The 25,785-nt window shown below is 39.1% G+C and overlaps 1 protein-coding gene across 9 annotated transcripts in view; it reads left to right on the forward strand.

The window, feature by feature from the left end:
* The window catches only part of tet3 (tet methylcytosine dioxygenase 3), a 53,381-nt gene extending 28,472 nt beyond the window's left edge, over positions 1-24,909 (forward strand). For 5 of the 9 annotated variants that reach the window (XM_031897485.1, XM_031897486.1, XM_031897490.1 and 2 more), the window contains 9 exons: positions 1,571-4,115; positions 10,421-10,511; positions 10,922-11,015; positions 13,386-13,594; positions 14,492-14,642; positions 15,009-15,098; positions 15,258-15,395; positions 17,868-18,204; positions 18,620-24,909. In XM_031897485.1, the coding sequence (XP_031753345.1) occupies positions 1,571-4,115; positions 10,421-10,511; positions 10,922-11,015; positions 13,386-13,594; positions 14,492-14,642; positions 15,009-15,098; positions 15,258-15,395; positions 17,868-18,204; positions 18,620-20,334 (5,370 nt within the window). In that variant the 3' untranslated portion in view covers positions 20,335-24,909. 9 annotated transcript variants of the gene reach the window in all.
* The last annotated feature ends 876 nt before the right edge of the window (positions 24,910-25,785 follow it).

A 25,785-nucleotide genomic window follows, 5' to 3' on the forward strand; every position in this document is an offset into this window, starting at 1 on the left:
TAAATTTAAGGGTTTAGATTCAGGTTGGCTGAACACTAAGGATTTGGTTCTTAGGCTGAATACTGAACTGATTCTTAGACTTCTTAGTCTACTTTTGTAAATGCACAGCCAGAAGAAAATAGTGTGCTAAAAGGAGCACAAATAATGAGACTCTTCAGTTCTTGAGGCATTTACTTTGTGTAAAGGCATACTTACACTGAAAGTTTTAGCCTTCATGTAACATATTCAAAATTGTTTAAATCAGGGCTGTGGAGTCGGAGGCAATTTTGGGTACCTGGAGTCGGCAAAAAATGAACCGACTCCTACTAAATTTAAATGGGAATAAAAAAAAATAAATAAAGCAAGTTTAAATGTCCCAATTCACAAACAGTCATAATTAATTACTTCTCTGCTATAAGAATAAAGCCCAATGCACGCAGTTCATAAACGAACACGTTGAGTGACCATGAAGCATGCTTTTCATTGACTGTATGAATGTATAAAATACATTAGCATATTAAAAACAGAGGAGTTGGAGTCGGAAGTATCAGAAACTGAGGAGTTGGAGAATTTATCTACCGACTCCACAGCCCTGGTTTAAATGTAAGGAACAGGTGCCAGGATAAGACCAATGATTAAACATGGTTAGATCTTGTAGCAGCCTCCACTCTTCCACTAACAGCCCCCCTCCTATCCACCACATTAGTTAGTGATTGCCATCAGAGGATGTCTATGTTACTGTGGCAGCAGGCAACATCCTCTGCTATCATCTGAGGAAGAAAAATCATTTTTGTTGCTTAAAAGATGATGTGCCTAGCTGTTTGAAGCAAAGCTCTTAACCTCAGACAACCACAGACGACTCCAAAACATGCTACAACCTAGAAGGATAGTAGCACATTTCATTTTCTTTGCTGGTGGAGATTTGGGCTAGTTCTACTATTTATGTGCACTTGGACAGGAGGGGAACAGGCATGAACTGGGATTCAAAATAGGCCCTGGCATTTCAAGTACGCATAGGCTCAAACAGCCTCCACCAGGCAACTAAACAGTGACTGTCTATGGAATCTTACAGCAGCCCCTCTGGCATTTGCCAAAATCCACAGATTGCCTGGAGGGGAATATGCTTGTCACTGCACACACAGAGCAGATTTCACCTGGGAAATGCACACAAGTTTCTCCTGGCTGAAAATTGGCCCCATTTGTGCAGTGACAAGAGGATTCCTCCAGTGGAGAAAACCCAATGTGTGCCATTAGAAATCTACTTCAAGCTATTGTTGCATATATGGAATGAAATAACAAAATTTCATGACGTGTGCAGTCATTGCAGAATTGTTTTTCTTCTTTCAAGGATTATAAGAGCGTTTTTTAACCCTTCATAGGGTAAAAATAAGAGTATCTTAACAAATATTTAGATACAAATAATACTAAATAGTATGAAGAAAAATAGCGATAAGTTGTAGTTTTTCTTTAAATAAAAATACTATTTTTTGTTTACTGTATGTACACTCTACATGAGTTATGTAATGTTTATGTAAAGAAAATGAAGATGTAAGCCTGATTCTCACATGTATTTACATTCCTTTACCTACAGAACTGTTCTGAAAGCATTTTAGTTGATGGACCCAAAACAGACCAAATGGAAGCAGGGCCAGTTAACCATGTTCAAGAAGGAAGGTTAAAGCAGGAATGTGACTCTACCCTCCCAAGTAAGGGATGTGAGGATCTAGCAAACCAATTATTAATGGAAGCAAATTCGTGGCTAAGCAATACAGCTGCTCCTCAGGATCCCTGCAACAAGCTCAACTGGGATAAACCCACCATTCCCAACCATGCTGCTAATAACAATTCAAACCTAGAAGATGCCAAAAATCTAGTTGCATTCTCTGCTGTGGCTGAGGCTATGTCTACCTATGGCATGCCTGCATCAGGGACCCCCTCTTCGGTATCACTGCAGCTATATGAAAAGTTTAATTATGAGACAAACAGGGACAACTCTGGGCACTTGGAAGGCAATGCTCCATCATGTCCCGAAGACCTAAACACTCTAAAAGCAGCCCTTGCACTTGCAAAGCATGGCGTGAAACCACCTAACTGTAACTGTGACGGCCCTGAGTGCCCGGACTATCTAGAATGGCTGGAAAATAAAATAAAATCTACAGTTAAAGGTTCTCAGGAGAGCCCATTCCCTAATCTGGGTCAGGTCAGTAAAGAGCTGGTGCAAAAACAATACCCTAAAGAACAGGTGCTAAATCTAGAAAATAAAAATTCAACATGTCCTTCAGGTAACCTTCCCTTTTCTCAAAATGCACTGAGTCTTGCTAAAGAAAAAAATATAAGTCTGCAAACGGCCATTGCCATTGAAGCTCTTACACAACTATCATCTGCACTTCCACAGACAAACAATGAATGCCCCAATGCTCCTTCCCAACCTTTAATAAACCCTCATGATCAGTTAACTCATTTCCCCTCTGCTAAAGGCAACCAGTTACCAATGTTACCAGTGGCCCGCAATGAACTGTTCCAGAATCAGCAGTCCCAATTATACACTGGCAAAAATGCTCTTCCTGTGCCCCAATCTCCAAGGCAAACTTCTTGGGAGCAGAACAAGAAATCTAGTTACCAAGAAGGACAATACATTCCTGAAAATTTATCACATAGTTCTTCTGTGTTGCCCAGTGATGCTTCTACCCCACAAAAACCTGAATTCCTTCAGCAGTGGGTCCAAAATGCAGATCTTTTGAAGTCTCCATCTGATCCTATGACTGGGTTAAAGCAATTGCTTGGGAACACAGATGAGTACATCAAGTCTGTGTTTAAAGGGCCAGAGGCTTTGCCCAACAAAAAAAATGTGAAGCCCAAACATACCATTAAATCCATAAAAAAAGAATCCACCGAGTTTCTCAAAATGTCACCAGATCAACAGCTCTCTCAGCTTCTTCAAACAAATGAATTTCATCGTAATACCCAGGCTGCACTTCAGCAGCATCTCCACCATAAACGCAATCTATTTGTGGACCCAAATGCTATGGAAGCATGTACCCAAGAACAGCAAAACTGGTGGGTGCCGAGTTCTCAACAAGCTCCAGTTTCCAAGACAACAGAGAAACCTGTAAAAGAGAGGAAGAAAAGGCGACAGTCTCCTTCACAAAAGCAAGTGGAACCAAAACCGAAACCTCAACGTAAGCAAGTGCAAATAAAGAAACCCAAGGTGAAGGAAGGAAGTGCAGTCTTCATGCCTGTGAGCCAAATAAGCCTGGATACTTTTCGCAGAGTTGAAAAAGAAGAGAACCAGGGGAAAGAAATGGATGCAGAGAACTCTCTTCCTAATAACGTACAAACAGAACTACTTGAATCCCAGTCTTTACAACTGACTGGATCACAGGCAAATCCTGATGACAGAAAGACTGTAAACACTCAGGAAATGTGCAATGAAAATCAGTCTAACATTGGGAAGGCCAATAACTTTGCACTTTGTGTCAATCGGGCTAATTCTTTTGTTGCAAAAGACCAATGTCCAACACCTTCCACACATGATACCAGCTCTAGCTCTGGACAAGGTGATTCTGCCAACCAGCACCACACAAATGTGAGTGATGTTCCTGGGCAAAATGACCTTAGCTGCCTTGATGACAAGTTGGAAGATCTAATAAGGCAGTTTGAAGCTGAGTTTGGGGAAGATTTCTCTCTACCTGGTTCTGCGGTCCCCTCTCAGAATGGTGAAGGACCGCCAAAACAAACACCATCAGGAGATCCACAATTTAAACTGCCCTTTCCTTCCCAGTTGTTACCACCTGAGAATTCCACAAAGCCTGCCACCCATTCCAACCCTGCACTTTCAAATAATCCTGTATCACGTGAAGTTTCTAATAACCTTGATAGTCTGTTCTCATCAAAGTCTCCCAAGCAGATAAAAATCGAATCTTCTGGTGCTATAACAGTGGTGTCTACCACATGCTTCTACTCAGAGGAAAACCAACATCTTGATGGAACTCCTACAAAAAGTGACCTGCCTTTCAATCCTACTCTTAGTGGGTTTTTGGACTCGCCTCTCAAATATCTGACATCTCCAACCAAGAGCTTAATAGATACACCAGCTAAAAAGGCTCAAGCAGAATTTCCAACATGCGACTGTGTTGGTAAGTGCTTTGTGTTTTATTAGTTTGGCTCATTGAACACTTGCTTATTTCTTTCAAGCGTGTCCTGTTTAATAAAAAGGATGCAGAATGTTACTTTCTATTTCTTGTAATTCTCTCTCCCCCTTTTTTCCTGTTCTATAACTCATTAATATTGTTGGAAGCCGTTTTTTACCCTAATCCTTTAGATCCAAGTCTTGTCTAAGTTACTAAATTCAGAATAATTAAATGTCATTTTGAGCGACACTTAATTTAAACTTTTCAGGTGAGAGTCTACTGGAAGACCTGAATGTCTTCAACTTTATCTTTGACCCGCCCGCTTTGTAACATCAGTTGGCAGATCCACATCCATTTTGTGACATCATTAGATATGTGTTGGATTATTTTGTTCTATGGCTGGGAATGCATAGCCCCTCTCTGATGTCACTCTTTAACTTAATGTTACACAGCCTTCTTATGGTCTATAAAAATTGGACTAAGATATATGCTCGGAGAAGGCATGGGGGAAGGGCTATGTGAATCCTGAACTATTGTTAATTGTTTTCTCACTTTATCTGCGATGATAGGTTTATCACCCCAAAACTTTATTTCTCACTCATGCTGTTGCTCCTAATAAGTTGGTTAAGGACTCAGCTCCATTTGTGTGTGACTGTTGTTTTTATCTTTTTGCTTATTATGGTAAATCCGTATTAAAAATGTCTCCCAGTATTTGGCTGCTGAAAAAAGTGGAGAGAATGTTCTTTTGTAGGTGGGGGTGGAATGTTGAATGAAAAAAATGGGGAAGAAGTAGTGGAATTAAGAGGCAAGTGGAGTGAGGTTAGAGTGAAGTGGGCTAAAATAAGTTGGAAAGCCCACAAAGGAGACAAATACAGAGGAAGAGAGTCAGCAAGTGATACTAGCACCAGTGTCTGCAATGGGCTGGGTGTTTTAGTCTAGGATGCTTTAAATATACTTGTGTATACATGAAATTAAGTTAGATTAATATTGCTGGGTTCCTGGAATTAGTATATATTACCTTTTTCCTAGTGTACCATGTATGTGTGCATAGGATCTCAGTCTGATGGTGGTAAGCCCATTTAAAGGAACAGTTCAGTGTAAAAATGAAACTACATAAAATGGATAAAAGTATTTGTAATATAGTTAGTTAGACAAAAATGTAATCTGTAAAGGCTGGGGCAGGCAGAGGTCTAACATAATAGCCAGACCACTACTTCCTCCTTTACAGCTATAGTTACTGACTGCTAACAAGCTTACAATCAGTGACTTGAACAGTTATGTCCCATGTGCCCCCCCCCTAAAGTCACTGACTAACAAAGAGGTTAGAGAGCTGAGAGCAGGAAGTAGTGTTCTGACTATTATGTTAGACATCTGCTCACTCCAGCCTGAGTATATTACATTTTTGCCCAACTATATTAGAAATATTTTTTATTTTGTCTGTGTTACCCAGTTGTCTATCTATGTTACCCAATTTTATTTTTACACTAAACTGTTCCTTTAATGACCAATATTCTGTTTGATCATGAATAGTTTGAGGTGGTTGTCAGTCTTACTGGACCATTGACCAGCACCCTGTCATCCATGTAAGAATTGTGTGTTTTGATGCAGATATTTCCTAGGAGCAATGCATTTTTTTAAGCACAGAATTGATTGAAAGTAGAATTTAAAGCCTGAAGGCAGATATTCTTAAACGTTGGCCCAGATGGTAGCTCAGTATAATACTTTACCTAAGCAGTGGGACACATTAGGTTAATGTTTGGCCCAGCTAAGTCAGGGATTGGATCACATGACGTCCCCTGAAGACATTTGAAGGTTTAGGTTTCCCTGGAACTATACTAGATTGATTTTTGCACTTATAACTGTATACTTAAACCTACACAAGTTAAGGGTAGCATGGCCAAATTTTGAACCACAAAACTTGAATTTAGAAATCTTCTGTTCTATAACCTTAGTGTAACGTGTGTATACTGCTGTAGGAGCACTCATGTACACTCATAGTTGCTCCAGATAGTCTACATTTAGCTTTCATTCATTGGCAAGTTTGTTGGCTGTTCCCATGTATCCGTGGTTGGCATTGTGGTTGCTTAGCAATTTTTCTCTACCACAGAAATTTTTTTTTCAAGTTCCCTGAAGCAGAACTGCTTGGCTGCTTGCTGTTTGGCTGCACCACACAGGAGTCTTTGAGGCAATTTATTTTCATGTATATGCAACAGCATGATGCTATATGATATATCAAGGTTTTCTTGGACATTAAGAGGTCTGGTTTATACTTTTCTGTGATTCTTTTAGCTGCTGTGAATTTTGGGCAATATTAGCAAGACAGTCTTCTTAAATTTCACTTACAGACATTTAGATGTCTGCATTAGATCACTCTGATTGATGTCTTACATCCAGAAGCTGGTTTAAAAGGGCACTGCACCTCCACCAGAATGTGTTGCAAATGTACAAAAGGTATGGTAAATTACATTACAGCTGATTCAAGGGTTAATACCATCTATCAGCAACTGATAAGGGTTTGTCAGCAGGAGTAAACTGGGGTGTGTGCTGTGTAATGCTTTCCTTGGTTAACTCAAGGTTCAGCAGTTCAAGGGATTGCTCTTTGATCCCAAGCACTAAATTATCCGCTACTCTGCTATCCAATCCAGATTCATAGTGTGATTTCGGAATAGCAAAATTCTGCCTTTCCCACTGCAATATTCACATACTAAAAACATGATAAGGTTTGGACAGCCAAATTTTTAATGCAGTTCACAAAGTTAGTTTATCATAACCTTGGGCCTTTTGTGATTGTAAACTAAGCAAGGTTAAAGGAAAAGTAACACCAAAAAAGAAAGTGTTTTAAAGTAATTAAAATATAATGTACTGTTCTTCTGCACTGGTAAAACTGGTTTATATAAATTATAGCTTATATTAATGAGCTGTTATATAGCCATATAGGTTGAAAAAAAAATGGCACAGGTCACATAGCCATAGCAGATAACAGCTAAAACAGCATTGTATTCTACAGTTTATCTGTTATCTGCTGTGTAACCTGTGCCTTTTCTCCTTTTGAAGCTAACAGTTTTACCAGTGCATGGAACACATTTCTTCCTGGGAAGGTTTATTTAGGGATGGATTTGAGTAAATAATGCATGCTTGCTTCTAAAGGAACATTTATATATTCTATTCACTTGAATAAAACAAGCTGTAACATAGCTGCCAGTTTTTTCTGAACTAGAGATGATTTATCCACTAGGTAACTGAAACTGATGCAGTGATAATACTCTGATGCTAGTGTCAAATGAGCCACTTGTCCATAGGGATTAATTACTGCCAGAAAGTAGACCAAGATATGGGTAATAGCCCCCAATGGGACCAAGCACACAAGAGTGCCAGACATTTTATCATGAGCTTAGCTGGGAAGATGCCACCTGCTTTGTCTGGTTTATGGGCTGGACTAACAGTTTATAGCAGTCTTACAAACTAATCTGGTACAGGAAGCAAAAAGTTTAAAAAAAAAAAAAAAAAAAAAAAAGGGGTAGCGGACTTCCTTAATAATGTAAAAACTCCTTTAATTTTGGAATATATTATCTATCTAAATATATTTGTGTTACTGCCTCTTGAGGGACACAGCTAAGAAGACACAGCCCTTAATAAAGTCTCTGCTATACACGCTATCATTTGGCAGTTAATGTTGGCTGTAGTCAGACCATGTTGACCAGTGGGTCTACCAATAGATCACAGCAGCCTGACATTTGTGTACTAGGAGCCCTACTCAATCTTCCTTTTGAATATTTTCCAGTATAGCGTTTAGATTTTTAATGTCTTCGGAAATTGGATGGTCTATATATAAATTATTCACTATTTTAGGCTGAGGCAGCTTATTGGCCTGTATATGTGTATATGTATACAGCGCTATTGTCAGTCTTCCTAAGTCTTCCTAAGGTCTGTACTTGAGTGCTTTAGCAAATTATGGGAATACCTGGACATTTCCTGCAACCATTCCTCGAATGCATGAAGAAAACTGTGCCTGCGTGCTTTACCCTTGAACTTGTCTTGTGTTGCTACAAATGGCTACAGGGAGCGTGACTGTATGTAAAGTGGTCTGCGATTGGATCTCTTCTCAGGAATGCAGCAGGAATGGCATGCACTATGTGTAGGGATTCCTGTAGGAACGAGGAGGGGTGCTCACACCACATACACAGTATCTGCTTGATTCTTGCTCACTTCAGTGCAGAGTCCTCAGTGTACTACAATGCACAAGAGTGGCTGGCAAGTGTATACGATTTTGGGAAAGTTGTTGGATTATATGTATGGCTAAAGAGTTTTTGCCAATGGATGGGAGCAAGCTGGCAGCAGCTAATAAAGGCAACACTTTACCTCTTTCCTTTTAATCGGAGGGCTATAATGTCACTATAATGTGGCACATGGCATATTTCTGGACATTTTATAACTTGTGGGCAAGATACATAATGCTCATCATTGCTCCCTGCTTATCTGAGTGGCAGTCACTGGTGGATGGAAAGGTACTGGAAATCTGAAAGTCAGATTCCTCTTAAGAAATGCTCCCATATATAAGTGGTTATCATTATCATGGTTTCCATAGTAAACCACTTCCCAAAAATATGAGCCAACCCTGAACTTACACCTATATATCTTCTACCTTTATCTTAAAGTGGTAAGGCCTGTTCACCCTTAGCATTTTTGGGCTGAAGAGTTTTAGGGCTTTCCAGATTTTTCCTGTTTAAATCAATAAGAGGCAACAGGGGATGTTTTGCATGATTAGAAAAATATTCTTTTTATTCATTCTGAATGTATTTTGTACCATGTCAGCAGCTTTTTTTTTTCTTTTTTGTTGGCCAGCAGGGTACTCTTATGCTTTTCTGTTTTCATTAGTTATATAAACTGAGCCTCTCCTGTAAATTGTATAGCGAAGGTCTGATCTTGCCAAACCTTTGGCCCCTGTACAAAACAAAACCAGTGATATAGAAAAGATTTTATTGCAATTGGCTGACGTTGCGCAGGTCCAGCCACTTTGCAAGCTGTCTTCTTTGTTTTGTCTCCCAAATGCCTGAGATTGGAGTCACGTTAAGCTATTTCTAGTTTTTCTATGGATTCATGCCTAGAGAAAAATAATCAAGCTGTAGTAGAATGCGGGTTATTGTTCTCAGTTCCAAAGTCATAAACACCCACTGGGTTTTACTGGGTCCCCTATGTCCCACCAGGGCACATAATATCCAGGTCCCACTCAATAAGATGAGGACTGTGGCAAATGTTGCAGGAATTATATATTTGTTAGAAATAAGAATGGGCTAGTAGAACTGACTTGGGCTGGGGCTCACTAGAGCACCCTCTGGTCCGTCGGACCCCGAGCATAGAACTGTGACACAGTCCAGATATTCTTAAAATATTGACATTTTTGCAGTTCATCCTTTAGTACAAGTTGAACAGAGTCAGATGGCATGTTTTTCTTTTGGAGGGACGGCAGGAACGTTTGACCCAAGATAATTTTGGTCCACCAATAATCTACCCAGTCTACCCAATTATCTTGATAATTTACCCTTTTTCCACACAATAAGCCTTTTCCAGTATAACTTAACATGTTATGCCCACAGTGTCCAAATTCAGGCATTTTGGCAACCAAGAACGTGGCAGAAAAACTTGTTACATTTTCACCATAAATAACAACTTACAGCTTTAGAATCTTGCTTCATTATGAATCAGCAGTTTACAAAGGGTACACCTGTACTCCCCATCCTAGGGCCCTAAAAAGCAGTATCTAGTGTTATTCAGTAAGTCAAAAAGGCCACAAATGTTCAAAATAAATGAGCAAGACAGCACAGCATGATACAAGCCCCATGTTTTTAGTGTTACTGTTCCTTCAGCATGAGCTTATCTAGTCCAGTTTTTCTGAAACCCAAACCGCTTCATAGTACTATCCAAAATACACAAGCCTGCACACACCCAGGCACTCCCCTAAATATTGCAACATGTTGTTTTACTTACATCTTTTTGTTTTTGTTTTTAAGCCAGAATTTTGTGTGCACTTTCCTCATCACATGAATCTTTGTATTTTGCAACATTTAAATGTGTTGCACAACCATTTGGTAAAATTGTATCCCTGAAAAGGAGGCCATAAACAAAAGAATAGGATACAAACATATAATAGGATTTCACCTGTCTGTAGGACGTCACTTGGCCCCTCTATGCTTTGAGCTGTAGGCAGGGAAAGAAGTAATCTGTCTGTATTTTCTATTTGTCTTAGAATGAATGTGGCTGTTAGGTATTCAGTCTTTCCATAAGGTCAGTCATTTTAATTTCTCTTTTTGTAGAACAAATTAATGAAAAAGATGAAGGCCCATATTATACACATCTGGGTTCTGGACCAACAGTGGCTTCTATCAGAGAGCTAATGGAAGAGCGGTAAGTTAAGTACTATATAATGGTTGCCTACTTGTTGCTAATTCGGTACTGGAATAGGACAAACAGGCCATGTTAAGACAGCCAAGCATTGTAAGATCTAATGTTACTCGATTTAGTCACCAAAGTGCTGATCTATATCAGGATAAAGCAATTGTTTGGCCCCTGTCCCATTGAGCAAAACCTATTAGGAACCTATGCAGATCCACTAAGGGAGGACTACATGGATGGGAGGATGCAACCTCGCCCAAAGGATTTTTAGATCTGGCAGAGGGTCAGCCAGATTTGTGCAATTTTGGTCCCCAATAGGCTAACAGGGTCAAGTTGGCAGCTTAAATCATACTGTATGTATGGTTATACATGAATGTTTTCATCTTTTCCTGACTAAATGAACCTTATTTGTTCTGTTTAAGGTTTGGACAAAAAGGGGATGCAATCCGCATTGAAAAGGTGATCTACACAGGAAAAGAAGGAAAAAGCTCAAGGGGTTGTCCTATTGCAAAATGGGTAAGTTGTAGTGAATTATTATTAGTTTTCCCAGACCTCTTGCAACATGTTAATTTCAGCTAAAATACTGTTTAACTTGAAATTGATGTTGATCATTGTATCCTATAAGCGGAGTATAAAGAAGTGCTGTGGACAAAACTTTATACCACAAGTGTGAGGTTACAACTCTATTGTTGTGCCCTTAGAGAACATTTGTGCCCTTAGAGAACATGCTTTGGGAAGGGAAAGCTAGGTACAATTTAATAAGAATTGTTTCTTTAAGCGAAGGCTTCTGTTGGGGAAGTTTAGTGCTGGCACATAGGCACACAGCTATCTCTATTAACATTCTGGGGTGTCTTCTACTGTCTGCCTGTTCCATAAGTTTTCCAACAACCAACTGCTTGTCTGAAGCTGGCCATACACACACAAATACTATCGTACGAAACAAGGTCTTGTATGATATACGGTGAGTGTATGGTGGATTGACGAGGCAACATATATTGCGAACGCCTTGGATATTGGTCGTCTCGTCGAGCAAAAGCTGCGTTTAGGGCTGAATCGTCAGATAGGGGGTAGAATTCCTCTTCTTTCTACCTCCATATCTGACAATTCAGCCCTAAACATCAATGGAGGGTACAAACGATCTTTCCTGAGACCAGCAGTCAAATTCAAGCGATTGCTGTAGCTTCCCTTGTAAACATGCAGGCTTCTTGTTACCTCACAGGAAAATTACCTGAATTATAACTAGAGTGGTTAGAATTAAACGATTCAGAGATTTTAAGTTTTACAGAAAATGTAGCACATTTAATAATTAGCAATTACCTTCTATTTATTTTCCTTTAAACTGACAGTTATAAGTGGTATTACTGCAACCTGAACCCAGCTCACAGGCAGGGCACCAGAGGAAGTCCTATTCTGCTAACATTCAGGAACAAGAATAAATGCATACTAAAATGTACAGTGTCAGAACCTTGACCACTTTTTGTCTGCCCCGGGAGTGCTTTGCATAGGCAAAAGCAAAACAATATGTTCTGAGGAACATTGAATTGGCTCTCTCATAGATGGTGATGTGATAATGTCATTAGTGTTGTATTTCTTCTCTCCTTGCATCCCATTAGTTTTGTCCTTGGCCATTTACACTAATTACAGCACGTGCACTCCCGGCACTCTAAATATCCACAAGGCAGATACATTTCCTGCTTGTAGCAAAGGAAATGATTTCAGAGAGGCAGGACAGAGGTGAGCCAGGGACACTGTACTGTTTCATTCACTCCTTTGCTTACAGAGACCACAGGAAACCAGCGTCTCTTCACACTGTCTCCTGTATTACTACTATGTGCATATCTGGGCCAGCCAGTGAATGAGCCTTAATGTAATATTTGTAAATGTCTCTAAAAATAGCTGCTGTTCAGCGTGAGTTCAGGCACTTAAAGGATTAAATAAAACCATGCAGCATTGTACCACTCTGTACATTCTAAACTGCTTTTGTCAATCAGCCAAAATGTAATGCTTGCTTAAAAGAAATACTTGCCAAAAATAAAATGCAGTTAGCCATATATGTATGTATCTATCTATATAAAATTTCAGTTGCACTAGGTGAGTTTAAACTTTCTGCATGACAAGTCCTCAAATTAAAAAAAAAAAAAAAAATTGCCTATCGGTATTCCCAGTTGTTTGCCTATTCTCTTTCAAAGTGAGTACTGTAATAATTGGCAGTTCAGCTGCTTTTCTATGTATAATACACAATGGCCAGTCAACAGATTCTCTATAAAGCCCCTTAGTGAACGGAGAAGTAACCGCGAAGCTTCATACCAGCATAATTTATACCCCCAAGCAGCTGATGTATCTAAGTCACACAAGAACCATATCTGCAGCACATCTAACTGTTGTCATCCTCAAACTCTGCTGCTAATCTATTGTTATACTAAAGAATTGATGTTGGTATATATGGTTTATGTATGTGAGTGTATAGATAGGTCAGTATAGGTTTCTGTGTGCTGGGTTTACTTGGAAGGGTTGAACTTGATGGACTCTGGTCTTATTTTTTTTTATGTAACTGTTAGGCTCCCTAGGGCCAAACAATCTAACTGAAACAGTGGGTGTAGGCACCAGCGGACAGAGGACTGCATGTGGTCCCCAATCTGACAGAAAAATCATACCTGCCTGATCAAGATCTGCCCAATTTTAGGCCCAATGTCGCTTGGGTAGGCCTTTGGAGTGCCCATACATGGGCAGATAAGTTGACGAATAAGTCTAAGGGACCAGAATCGGCAACTGAAATTGGCCTGTGCACGGCCACCTTTAAAGTATACTGTTTTTCTCCATGATGCATTCAGAGCCCTCTTTAAAATGAAGCCTGTACAACTACTGAAAAGGAATTCTCTTTGTTAGGTCATTCGCCGTCAGAGCGAGGATGAGAAGTTGATGTGCCTTGTCCGGCAACGGGCAGGCCACCATTGTGAAAATGCAGTCATCATTATCTTAATTATGGCCTGGGAAGGAATTCCTCGCTCTCTAGGAGATTCTCTCTACAACGACATCACTGAGACAATCACCAAGTATGGAAATCCAACATCACGGAGATGTGGACTGAATGATGAGTAAGTACTAGAGTACCTTCCATCTTGGCGACACAGGAGCTTCACATGATACTTATGCAGTTGACAATGTGATGGTGACAAAGTGCAGGGCTGGAACAAGAGAGCAAGGGTCCTAAGGTGCAAGAAGCAAGCATGTGCAGTTTTTAGCACTCTACAAATACAGTTGGGAGCTATAGATGACCATCTTGAAGGGTCACAGGTTTGCCGCCCTGAGGGGGATAATGAAAAAATGTAATTGGTGATTGTGCGATGTAATAGTATGTGATCCCAATTTTTGCAGTTTAGTAGAGTATGCACCATCTGAGGGTATCACAGGACAGATGCTCTTTCTGCCTACCCTTAATCTGGCCTACCCTTAAATGGAGGGACACTTAGGGACAGATTTACAAAAACTCTTAACATTTTTAATTTCAAATAAACTCATTTCCACAAATGTCTTAAATTTACTAAAAAGTCTGAGGTAAAAGTTCCAGAAAAGTCAAGATCATTTTGAATTTTTTGACTTGTGGCACAAAAAAAACAGCATCAAAATTTGAAATCTCAAAATTTCCGAACCAAAAAAAGGATCCTCCAGGGAAGGGAAGGAACATCTGTCATGGACATAGGCAGGTTTTAGCTGTCAGATTTAGCTGATTGGACATATAGTAACTCTTGGAAAAGTTGTGACTCTCTTTCCTGCAACTCTTAGCAATAAAAATCCAAATTGGGGGAGAAATCAGATGGTTAGTAAATGGCCAATAATCACAATGTAATAATAGTATTATAGCACAAGCTGTAAGAGAAATTAAGTTTACTACTAATCTAGCTGTTAGAAGCACTGCATCATTTATTCCTGAATAATCAGAACATCCCTATTCCAAGATTACTTTATGTATATTCTTATGCCTCTTTTTTTAGTCGAACCTGTGCATGCCAAGGCAAGGACCCAAATACCTGTGGTGCTTCTTTCTCTTTTGGGTGCTCATGGAGCATGTACTTTAATGGTTGCAAGTATGCTCGTAGCAAGACCCCCCGGAAGTTCCGACTTATAGGAGAAAATCCCAAGGAGGTAAGTTTTAACTACCATTTTACTCCCCCCTGGGGCAAGTACTGGTCAGCTGTTTGAATGAACATCTAACCAAAACCATAATAATCAAATATCTGGTTACTAGATGTGGGCAAACTGAAGACTTTTTATTACATTACCCCGTAAAGATTTCAGTTTAGGAAATGAATCTCTAAAATAGCCTTATTGTAACTAATAATAATGAGCAATTGTACCATATGTTGGTGAATAAGTTATGGGGGCCTAAAAATAATTTGGCTATTAGCTGCTGCACAAAAAGCCCTGCAGAGTGGCTGCACAGTGTAAAAGCATTTCCTGTTGCCTTTTACAACTTTGTAAAATTGTGAAACTGAATTTGTGTCTTTACAGGAAGATGGCCTGAAGGATAACTTTCAGAATCTAGCTACAAAGGTTGCTCCAGTGTACAAGATGCTTGCTCCTCAGGCTTATCAAAATCAGGTAAGCCACATTCATGTGGATTTCATCTTTATCCCATACTATGTTATCCTTCCCATCCCATGCTTGCTGAGTTTTCCTAAATTAATTATATCCCTGGTAACAAGGAATGTGCCTTGATAAATGTTCCTTTTTCAACCAATTTTGCTTTTTTACTTCAAGGTTAACAATGAGGATATTGCAATAGATTGTCGGCTAGGTCTCAAGGAGGGGCGTCCTTTCTCTGGGGTGACTGCATGCATGGATTTCTGTGCCCATGCCCACAAAGACCAGCACAATCTATACAATGGATGCACTGTGGTAAGCTATTTACTTTATCATGGCTGTACAACAATTTTATGAAAGCCTTGCTTTCACAGCCTTTAATTTAATAGATGGCCATAGTTAACATGGTCCTAAAAGGAATGTATGGGGCTATGGATTTCTGGGGAAGCTGGGAATGTGTGTTGAGAAGGATTGATGGTCATTTTGGGATATTATAGTTGTGATGTATGTGTTAGAGGGGTTTGCTGCTGCCTTTATAAAACACACTTTTATTACTTTCCTGCAAGTAATGTAACAGAGCCTGTTTTTTTTAAATATTTGCACCTATTTAGATTATATTTTGCAGCCACATGGAGTTTTTACCTTGAATTTGTAATGAAGTGTTGCAAAAGCCCATACTGAACCTTCTTAGGTCTAAAGATCTCTTAGAATAGTGACACCTGCTGTTCAGTACAGATATTACAAATTATCAGTTGAGACACAGAACAAATGGTTTTCTATCTGGTTAGCTCACAGATATCTGCTTGCTGATAGGTCAGTTTGATCTCTACAGATTTCTTTGGCAGTGATTAACGTATGATATCTGTGTTTTGCACATTTTATATATGTTTTTTTTATTTAGCTCTTTTGTGCATCTTTCTTACATGAGCCCAACTAAGTGAGCTTAATTTTTAAAAAAGGGGGAGCATTTGCAGAGGTGAAGCAGTTGCATGAGAGAAAACAAAATCATTCCTAAAGCTTGCCAGACATGTTACAATTACCATTGGTCCCAGGAAAGACCATTCAGGGCTGAATTGTCAGATATGGAGGTAAAAACAATAGGAATTCTACCCCTATCTGACAATTCAGCATTTAATGTAGCTTTTGCTCAACGAGACGACCGTTATCCAAGGCTTTTGCCGATATTTGTCATCTTGTCGATCCTCCATACATGCACCGAATAATAACAATAACAATAATTACGGTGCGTGTATGGCCAGCTTTAGGGTAATGGCATATGGGGAGATTTGTATTGCCTGCGGTTAAATCTCTGCTACCATGTGCAACATTTCCCTGAAATTCTCTCCCACCAGAAATAAAGTGAAGTTGCCCAAATTTTCCTCTGCAGGAAACTTCATCAAACAAAGCTCCGCAAATGCTTCCCACCAGCGATTTACTTAATTGTCAGTGTCAAAAGGATTTTAGAGGGATTTGTTGTCTGAGGTGGGCAAGATTTAACAAATCTCCCTATGTGCCATTACCATTAAACTGATGCCACACAGTGCTGATTCTCTTCCGTCAGAAAAATGCAGGCCAAGAATCAGCCCCCTATGCTGGCATAAGCCTTTTTCTTCGCCTGCACCTGGAACCATTGTATCGGCCTGAGTACAGGCACATACAGCGGATATTGGTGAAGAAACAAGAGTTTGCCTTTTAGAGCTGATATCCGCAGCATGTGACTGCACTCGGGCTGATTCAGTGGCTCTGCCTGCAGGCAAAGAAGAAGGCTGATGCCAATGGAGGGGCTAATTGTAGGGGCTTTGTTTTTTCGCAAGCCAACAATCAGCCCCGTGCAACATCAGCCTTATGGCCCATAGACCATGGGGAGATTAGTCCCCGCGGTTGCCAAGATTTAACCGCCCTGAAATTCCTTTCCACTGGCAACGAAGTGAATTGCAGGCAGGAAGGGCATATGCATTGTTTTTTCTTCCAAAGTCACGCAAAGTTACCTGCAATAGGACTTTGCTAAGTCTCGCATTTGTTGGCAGATATCAGCTACATTTGCCTGCACCTGGGCGTATTCAATACTTATGGGTGCAGGCACAATTAAGTTTTTTGAGTGTATGGGTAGATTGCCAGCCTGCGCTTATAAGCAGGTTGGCATAACGCCTCGTGGGCCTTACCTATAGGCAAAAAGAAGGCATTTGGATGGAAGGTAGAGGATGTAGTGCAGAAAAAGCAGTGATAGCTGTACTTAGCTACTATGAAGTTTCAGTTGCAAATATGCAGAACAAAATGTTATATCAGTAAATGAATAGGTTTAGTATTAGATTGTGGTGATTGTAAGCACTCAAAATTACATTTACTCTTCAGTGCTATCCTGTTGCAGGAACTCACAGCCTAGGTATTATTGGAGTTATGTAATAAAAGGCACTAGGTATAGTAGTAACCCATAACATCTAATCAGCAGGTGGCATTTACTGGTTACCTGTTTAAAGGCAAATATCTTGTTGAATGCTAAGGCTTATTGCTACTGGACGAATAGTTGGGATCATTTATAAACACTGGGCAAATTTTCAGTTGGGCAGTAACCGATGGTAACCAATCAGATGATTGCTTTAATGTTCAAAACGTGAATCACTGATTGGTTGCTATGGGTTACTGCCCAGGTGCAAATTTGCCCAGTGTTTATAAATGTGCCCCAGTGCCTTTTTTTTATACATGGTTTATACACTTTAACATAAACGCCTGTTTAGTTTTTTTTAACAAGCTGCCACCTTATCTGTTTTCTGTATTGTCAATCTCAAGGTCTGCACTCTAACTAAGGAGGATAACCGTATGATTGGCAGGGTTGCTGAGGATGAGCAGCTCCATGTACTTCCACTGTACAAGGTTTCCACAACTGATGAATTTGGGAGTGAGGAGGGTCAACTTGAAAAGATAAAGAAAGGAGGAATCCACGTGTTGAGCTCTTTTCCCCGGGAGGTACGCAAGCTTTCAGAACCAGCAAAGTCTTGCAGGCAGAGACAACTAGAAGCCAAGAAGGCCGCAGCCGAAAAGAAGAAACTTCAAAAGGAGAAACTGGTCTCTCCGGATAAGACCAAGCAGGAGCCATCAGACAAAAAGACGTGCCAGCAAAACCCAGGTGCAGAGTTTGGCTGTCTCAAAAGCACAAAAATTTATAATAAATGGTGTGGGGTTGTTGAAAAATAAGCAAAACCTGTAGTCACATATGGTAGATACATCTGCACAATAAGGAAGTGTAGAATAAACTGTACCTTCCATTGAGTTTTATAAAGTATTCTGGGTACAGTCATGCTAGTACAAATTAACTTACATAGGAGTCACTCTGTTAATCTGCACACCATTTCACAGCAATTCTTCTATTTATTCATTCACCATTCGTGTATATATATATATATATATATTTTTTTTTTTTTTTTATTTTTTTTTACTCTGAACAGTTGTGCTTATTTTTAACAGTGTTTTGGATTTTACAGATGTGTAGTATGATAACCATTTTTAAAAAAAACTAATATATGTGTAATGTTATCCCGCAGGTGTTCCTCAGCAACAGACAAAGCCTTGTATAAAAGTGGAGCCTTCCAATCACTACAATAACTTTAAGTACAATGGAAATGGAGTTGTGGAGAGCTACTCAGTGTTGGGCAGCTGCAGGCCGTCCGACCCTTACAGCATGAACAGCGTTTACTCCTATCATTCTTTCTATGCACAACCTAACCTGCCTTCCGTGAATGGCTTTCATTCAAAATATGCTCTTCCTCCCTTTGGATTTTATGGCTTTCCTAACAATCCTGTGGTTCCCAACCAGTTCATGAATTATGGTACAAGTGATGCAAGGAACAGTGGATGGATGAATAATTGTTTTGAGAAAAAGCCAGAGCTTCAGTCACTGGCAGATGGAATGAATCAAAGTTACGGGAGTGAGTTATCAGAGCAGAGTTTTAGGAGATCAAGTGAGGTACCACACCACTACAGCCTCCAAAATCCCAGCAGTCAAAAATCAGTTAATGTTCCCCACCGAACTACTCCTGCACCAGTGGAGACTACTCCATATTCTAATCTTCCCTGTTATAACAAAGTCATTAAAAAGGAGCCAGGTAGTGATCCACTTGTAGATTCTTTCCAGAGAGCAAATAGTGTCCATTCACATAGCCCAGGAGTTAATCACTCATTACAGGCCAGTGATCTGCCCATCTCATACAAAGCTAATGGTGCTCTATCATCATCAGGGAGGACTAATGCAGAAAGTCCGTGCAGTATGTTTATGCCCAATGATAAAAATGGTCTAGAAAAGAAAGATTATTTTGGAGTCCATTCGAATGCCCCTGGTCTGAAGGACAAGCAGTGGCCTCCCTATGGAACTGATGTTTCAGTGAGACAACATGATTCACTTGACTCGCAGTCTCCAGGAAAAGTGTGGAGCTCATGCAAGCTGAGTGACAGTTCCGCTGCCCTGCCCTCCTCTGCAAGTACACAGGATAAGAACTGGAATGGTAGACAGGTCAGTCTTAATCAGGGGATGAAGGAGTCTGCGCTGTTCCAAGAAAAACTCTGGAATTCAGTTGCTGCCAGTGACAGGTGCAGTGCCACGCCCAGTGACAGAAGTAGCATCACCCCCTGTTCTGAGCTTCAGGACAAGAACTGGGGATCATTTCCTAATCCAACAGTAAACTCTTTGAAGACTGACTCCAGCCAGAACCACTGGGATCCCTATAGCCTAGATGATAATATGGATGATGGCCAATCAAAGAGTGTAAAAGAGGAGGATGATGAGGAGATCTGGTCTGATAGTGAGCACAACTTTCTGGATGAGAATATCGGAGGTGTGGCTGTAGCCCCAGGACATGGCTCTATCCTAATTGAATGTGCAAGGAGAGAGCTCCATGCTACCACTCCACTGAAAAAGCCCAACAGATGTCATCCAACTCGAATCTCTCTTGTATTCTACCAACACAAGAACTTAAACCAACCTAACCATGGATTGGCACTTTGGGAGGCCAAAATGAAGCAGTTGGCAGAAAGGGCACGTGCAAGGGAGGAAGAGGCTGCCAAGCTAGGTATCAAACAGGAAGTAAAAAGTTTGGGTAAAAAGAGGAAGTGGGGTGGTGCTGCCACTACAGAAACCCCACCAGTTGAGAAGAAAGACTATACCCCTACCCGACAGGCAGCTACAATTTTAACAGATTCTGCTACCACTTCATTCTCCTATGCCTATACCAAGGTTACGGGACCATACAGTCGCTTTATATGAGATTAAAACAGCTACTCTTGTGGCATTTGTACCTCAGCTAATCCACAGCACTGTAATATATGGTGCTACTTTATGGTGCTTTTCACTTGTGTGCTGCCGGGAAGTCCCGACCATGTGCACACCTCCCAGGACTTTACCCTCTCAGCAAGAGAACTTTTACTGTATATTTTTTTTTTTTCATTAATCTTAAAAAGATTTATATTTCTGCGTTTTTTTTAAAACACAATGTTGTACACCAGATGACAGGAAGAAAACCGAAAAAAAAAAAAAAATCACAACATCCTTTTATGACACAAGCTCCCCACACTCAAAGATTTTTAACTGCATTTGAACATTTATTTATTCAATGTTTTAAAATAATGATGGTGCAGAGATTCTAGCTTGAGGAATTCATTTTAAGCTAAATAAGAGTCCTGATCGATGCCAAAAATGCAACTTAAATGTAATTCTGGTAACTTTGCTAAAATATCACTTGTATAGTATTTTTGGCAGCAGGCTAGATACAGTATCCCTTTGAAATGATAATGGACTTTCCAGTTCTGGCTATTTATTATTGCAGAACGTTGCATTGACCACTTTTTAAAGGTATTTTTAAATGGTTGCCAAATCTGCAACCCTACAGCCGTAAAAATACAGATGTTTTCTGTAAACGATGTGGTAACGTACTGATAACCCTGATTTAAAGCAATAATTTATGTAATTTTAAGATACTTCTAATTTATACTCTTGTTTTATAATAGGGAAAAAATATCAGATTAACATTTCTGAGATCAAAGTAAATGAAATCCTAAATTTAGAGTTTATGCTGCCGCTAGCATCTGTATTTTTGCCCATGTCTTGATGCAGCAGATTAAAAAAAGTTTTAAAATGGAATAAAATGAAAAAAAGGGTTGCTGTATCTTTCATCAGATGAGAACTGTGAATAGCTACCATTGCTGTCGGAAATGTTATTATTGGTTCATATGGTGCTGGCAGAAATTAGGGCATTCTTTGTATCATATATATCAATGGAACTGCCACACAGACCAAATACTCTGGATTTTCCTTTGAGGTTTTTTCCAGTGAAAAAAATAACCTTTCCTTCATATGCCCCAACTTTCTTTTAAATCATTTTGATAGTAGTGATTGTGATCTTTGAGTCCATTTAGCCATCCTGCTCCCTACTTTTTGGGATGGGGGTATAGGGCATTGGAATTGGGGGGGAATACATTTTAAATGATAACCATTATGGAAAAAGAGTGGTGCTGTATGCGGGGTCACAACATGGGGTACTTAGATGTTATGAGGATAAAGAAAGGAAAATAAATAAAAAAGAAGGTATTTTTTAAGACCACAGGCAAAATATTTAGATTTTTTAATGAAGGTCATTCTATCAGCATTCACAAAATGAGTGTCAGGTTGTGCCTCGGCAGGGGGTAGAGTAAAGGGGGAATTTAAATATGTGTGGGGGCTTTAAAAGTAAGTTTTTTTCCCAGCATCAGTGCTATTAACCACTCTAGCTGCAGAGGGGTTAATATCACCGAATGTAAATCTCTAGGTAAAATAAGGAGGTGGCTTTGTGTCTTGGAATTTTACATAATATTCCTTATAGATTTTAAACGAGATGCATGGAACAACAGATTCCATACGGTCTAAATATTTGAAACCGTCAGTTTGTAAATAGCTTATTTTTCTGTTTTATAATTTTATTTTAAAGCACTTTTTATCCTGCTGCAAACAATTGGAATAGATAATGGGAGAAATGTATATAGCGGTAGAATATTTAACACAGTGTGTCCGTCCTACCAGTTACTGCATTTATAATAATTTTTGGCTTTTTTTTTAGTTTTTGTAAAATAAGGAAAGGTTGCTCTCATATTGGCTAGAGCGAGAGTTAGCATAATTGATGAATGAAGCTTCATCACGCCATAAACTGACTATACCACATTGTTGAATGATACCGAGTATCAGTGGACTTTTACTGTTTGATAAGATGAGTTAAAGATCAAGTTACCATAGCCGGGTCATTACCTCTGCTGTCCTAAGTATTACTCAGATTTGGGCTATTATAATTATTATAGCGGGAGTTTTGTGATTATTTCTACAGATCCATGATTCTTCTTGATTTAGTTGAACTTCAGTATCCCGACTGGCAATGTCATATTCTGCTGTTTTGAACATAAACTGTTGATTATCCTACAGACTGATTCCATACCCTTGTGTAGCACAGTGCAGTTCTTCCAGACTCTCGCCCATGTAGCATGTTTCCAACTAGGCATCTTATTCAGTGCAGGGATTTCATAATATTTATTAAGGGTGGTTGTATCTTTTTTTATTTTTAGAAAGAGTCCTGCATTTTGGGATAATCCACTCATTTCTTAGAAAGCATTCCTATTTTAGTGTAGTGTGCTGTTGTAGCGTTTAAAAGGAGTAGCTACAGGTTCAAACCATAACTGGATCCAAAATGTAATATTGTATCTAGCAGTGCATTTTTATCGGGTGTCCACACTGAAATTTGATGTAGTTTGTAGTTCTGATTGTACCTTTCTGCTATAGTGATGATTCACAAGGGGCAGTTAGACCTCAGTAAGTTTGAGAAGTTGCTTCATACACCTAGCTGATGTGTCTTCTAAATCCAGAAATCCTGTAATTGTTGCACAATTGTGTGCTATAAGCCATGCACCTCCCATTAATAACTGAAAATTAAAATTGGCGGATTGACCCCTCTGTGTGAACCTTCAACTCCATGTTGCATTATCTTAATGGTGCTCCTCAATATAATGGCCTCTTAATGTCAAGCCTTGATACCATCAGCGTACTGAACAAATATCCTGGCCTGCTAACCAAAGGGTGCTGGAACATGAACTGCAAATAATAGTGTCTTGTAAATATTATTGTTGTTATTTAGTAAGTAACAAAATGATAGTGATAGCTTATTTTTGATAATAATTACTCCGCTAATCTCCCCTTTCACCCTTCTTGAAGATTCATTTTGTGAAAATAATAGTGGTGTTTTAACTGCTAAATTATTTATCTAGTGTCAGTTGTTCAACCCAAATAAATAAAAGCTAATTTGTAAAAAATAAAAATAAATAAGGGAGAAATGTATTTTTAGACCTGTAAGGTTGCTACCCAGTATTGTAGTTATTGCACAGTTACCAATGTGTGTCTGTTTTACCGAGATTCACTTAGGGTTATTTATAAAGTGGTGCTATGGGACAAAATGTGCTGTTCCAAAAAAAAAAAAAAAACCTCAATGGAATGAATGACTCTGTTTTTGTGTGTGATATTGCATCTTTAGAATGCAGTGTCACAGGAAATAATATATTGACTACAGTGTTTATTCATGTCACCCTATAACCAACTTAGATGAAAAATAATTTGATGCATAGGAGTCAAGAGAGTAACCCAGGATGTTAACATCAGCAAATATGGAGTCTTTGGAACCAATGCCTAACTCTTTCTCCTTATGACATGCCTTAAGGGAATGTCCTAAATATACATGAATAAGGGTTATAGCCTTAACTAACCATGTGCAGAATATAAGAGAACCTAGATACTAAACAGGGTACACCAACTGGTCTAGAATGACAACACCCAGGAATTTGGATGTCCCTGAAAAAATGTCTATTCCCTCGTGTTTTTGTGACCGATAAATCAAACTACTGGTGCTTAAGTCCACAGACCTTAGACAGGTTTGATAATCTGGATTTAATTTTTTGATCATATCCTAGAATTATACAAAATGGTAACTGTGATTTAACGTATAGTGGGTAAAAAAGAGACAGAGAGATAGACCAGGTCTGTATGTATCAGATGTATTTTTTGGAAGGAGACATTTTAAATATTGTGGCAGTGTCTGAAATCTTGTTTTACACTACATCTAGCCTACCTCAAAATCCTTTGCTTAACCCTTCAGCGGCCAGGAAAGGCCCAGAAAGAGAGCATCTGGCAGTGAAAAGGGTTAGAATGCGCATGCCTTGCACCATGATCTATGCATAGCTTGGCAGCTGGATCAACGTCAAAAATGGTGTATTTTGTAATAAATGTACTATCTTTTTTTATTATAAAACAAAACTGTAGTGACGTTCAGCCCCATTTCATCATGCCTTATAGTAAGTAAGCCTAGTTATGTGTCATTGTCTTGAGTCTTTCCCCCCCAAAAAATGGTAGGAGCCTGAAAATGTCACATTTTGCTTAGTTTACCATGATTTATTCTCCCATTGATATCTCTACTACAGCATATATTTATGGACAGAAATGGCGCTGACAAAATGAATCTAGTTGTTATCTGCTGTTAAAAACAAGAAATTATAAAGGATCTTATGGCTTGGATTCCCTCTAAAGGGCTGTAAATTCTAAAATAATGGTCTGTGGTGTGAGCAGTCTTTTTTTGCATATGTTTTCCATTGAAATGTATAGTTTATTCTGCTATGTCCTTGTGCATCGTTGAAGCCAGTACCTTTTCTGCTGTAGATCATGTACTAAAATTTAGCTTCTGCTTATGAATTTGTAATTGTATTAAGGGTAAAATTATTATTCTGCTGCAATTTATTTCCTTTACCAAAATGAAAATAAACATGTACTTGGGCCACCGTGGTTTGCATATCAATAAGCAAAAAAGATTTATGGGCAAATCAATCATCAATTTTCAGTTCAGTAAAAATTTTGATCATTTTGAAGTCTATATGCTTATTTTCCTGGGTCTCTTCTCTATTTCCTCTTCACATGAATCCATCTGCTTTTTTACATGACTTGATTTGTAGTTAAGCAAGCTTTTCCTGCTGCTAAGGGAACTGCATATAGTATACTATATATGCTTGGGATGACTAGACAAGCTGTCTGTATGCATTATCTGTAGGCTTTGTCTCTTTGCATGGCTTGCTGAGGTATAAATCAAGGGACCTCCAGTGCCAGTTGGATTTTGGGCATAGGTGCATAATAAATACTAAACTGCAAATTAAGTGCTTCATCTTATCTTCAGGAAACGCCTTTCTATCCTCAAACATCAGAGGAGAATTTGTTGGTTTTATTCCTCAGTATGTGAAGCAGTATGGGTATTTAGGTTTTTACTAAAATACAGCAAGAATTGAAGACCAATATCAATAAAGTAACTGCATTGCACATTCATTCACACACACACACACACACACACACACATATATATATATATATACAGAAAATAATAATCATCGGTGGCCAGCCCACCCTTCAATGCTTTATCAAAAATTTATTGAAAATATATTGTTTAAAACCGACGTTTCGGTCCTCATTAGGACCTTTCTCAAGGAAACATCGGTTTTAAACAATATATTTTCAATAAATTTTTGATAAAGCATTGAAGGGTGTGCTGGCCATGGATGATTATTATTTTCTGTATATACATAATTTTGGCTATGCACCCCGCAGAATATTGAGCCTTGGAGTGCGGACACCATTTGGATTGATATATATATGTATATATGTATATAT

This window comes from Xenopus tropicalis, chromosome 3, assembly GCF_000004195.4.
Source record: "Xenopus tropicalis strain Nigerian chromosome 3, UCB_Xtro_10.0, whole genome shotgun sequence".
Lineage (NCBI taxonomy): Eukaryota > Metazoa > Chordata > Amphibia > Anura > Pipidae > Xenopus > Xenopus tropicalis.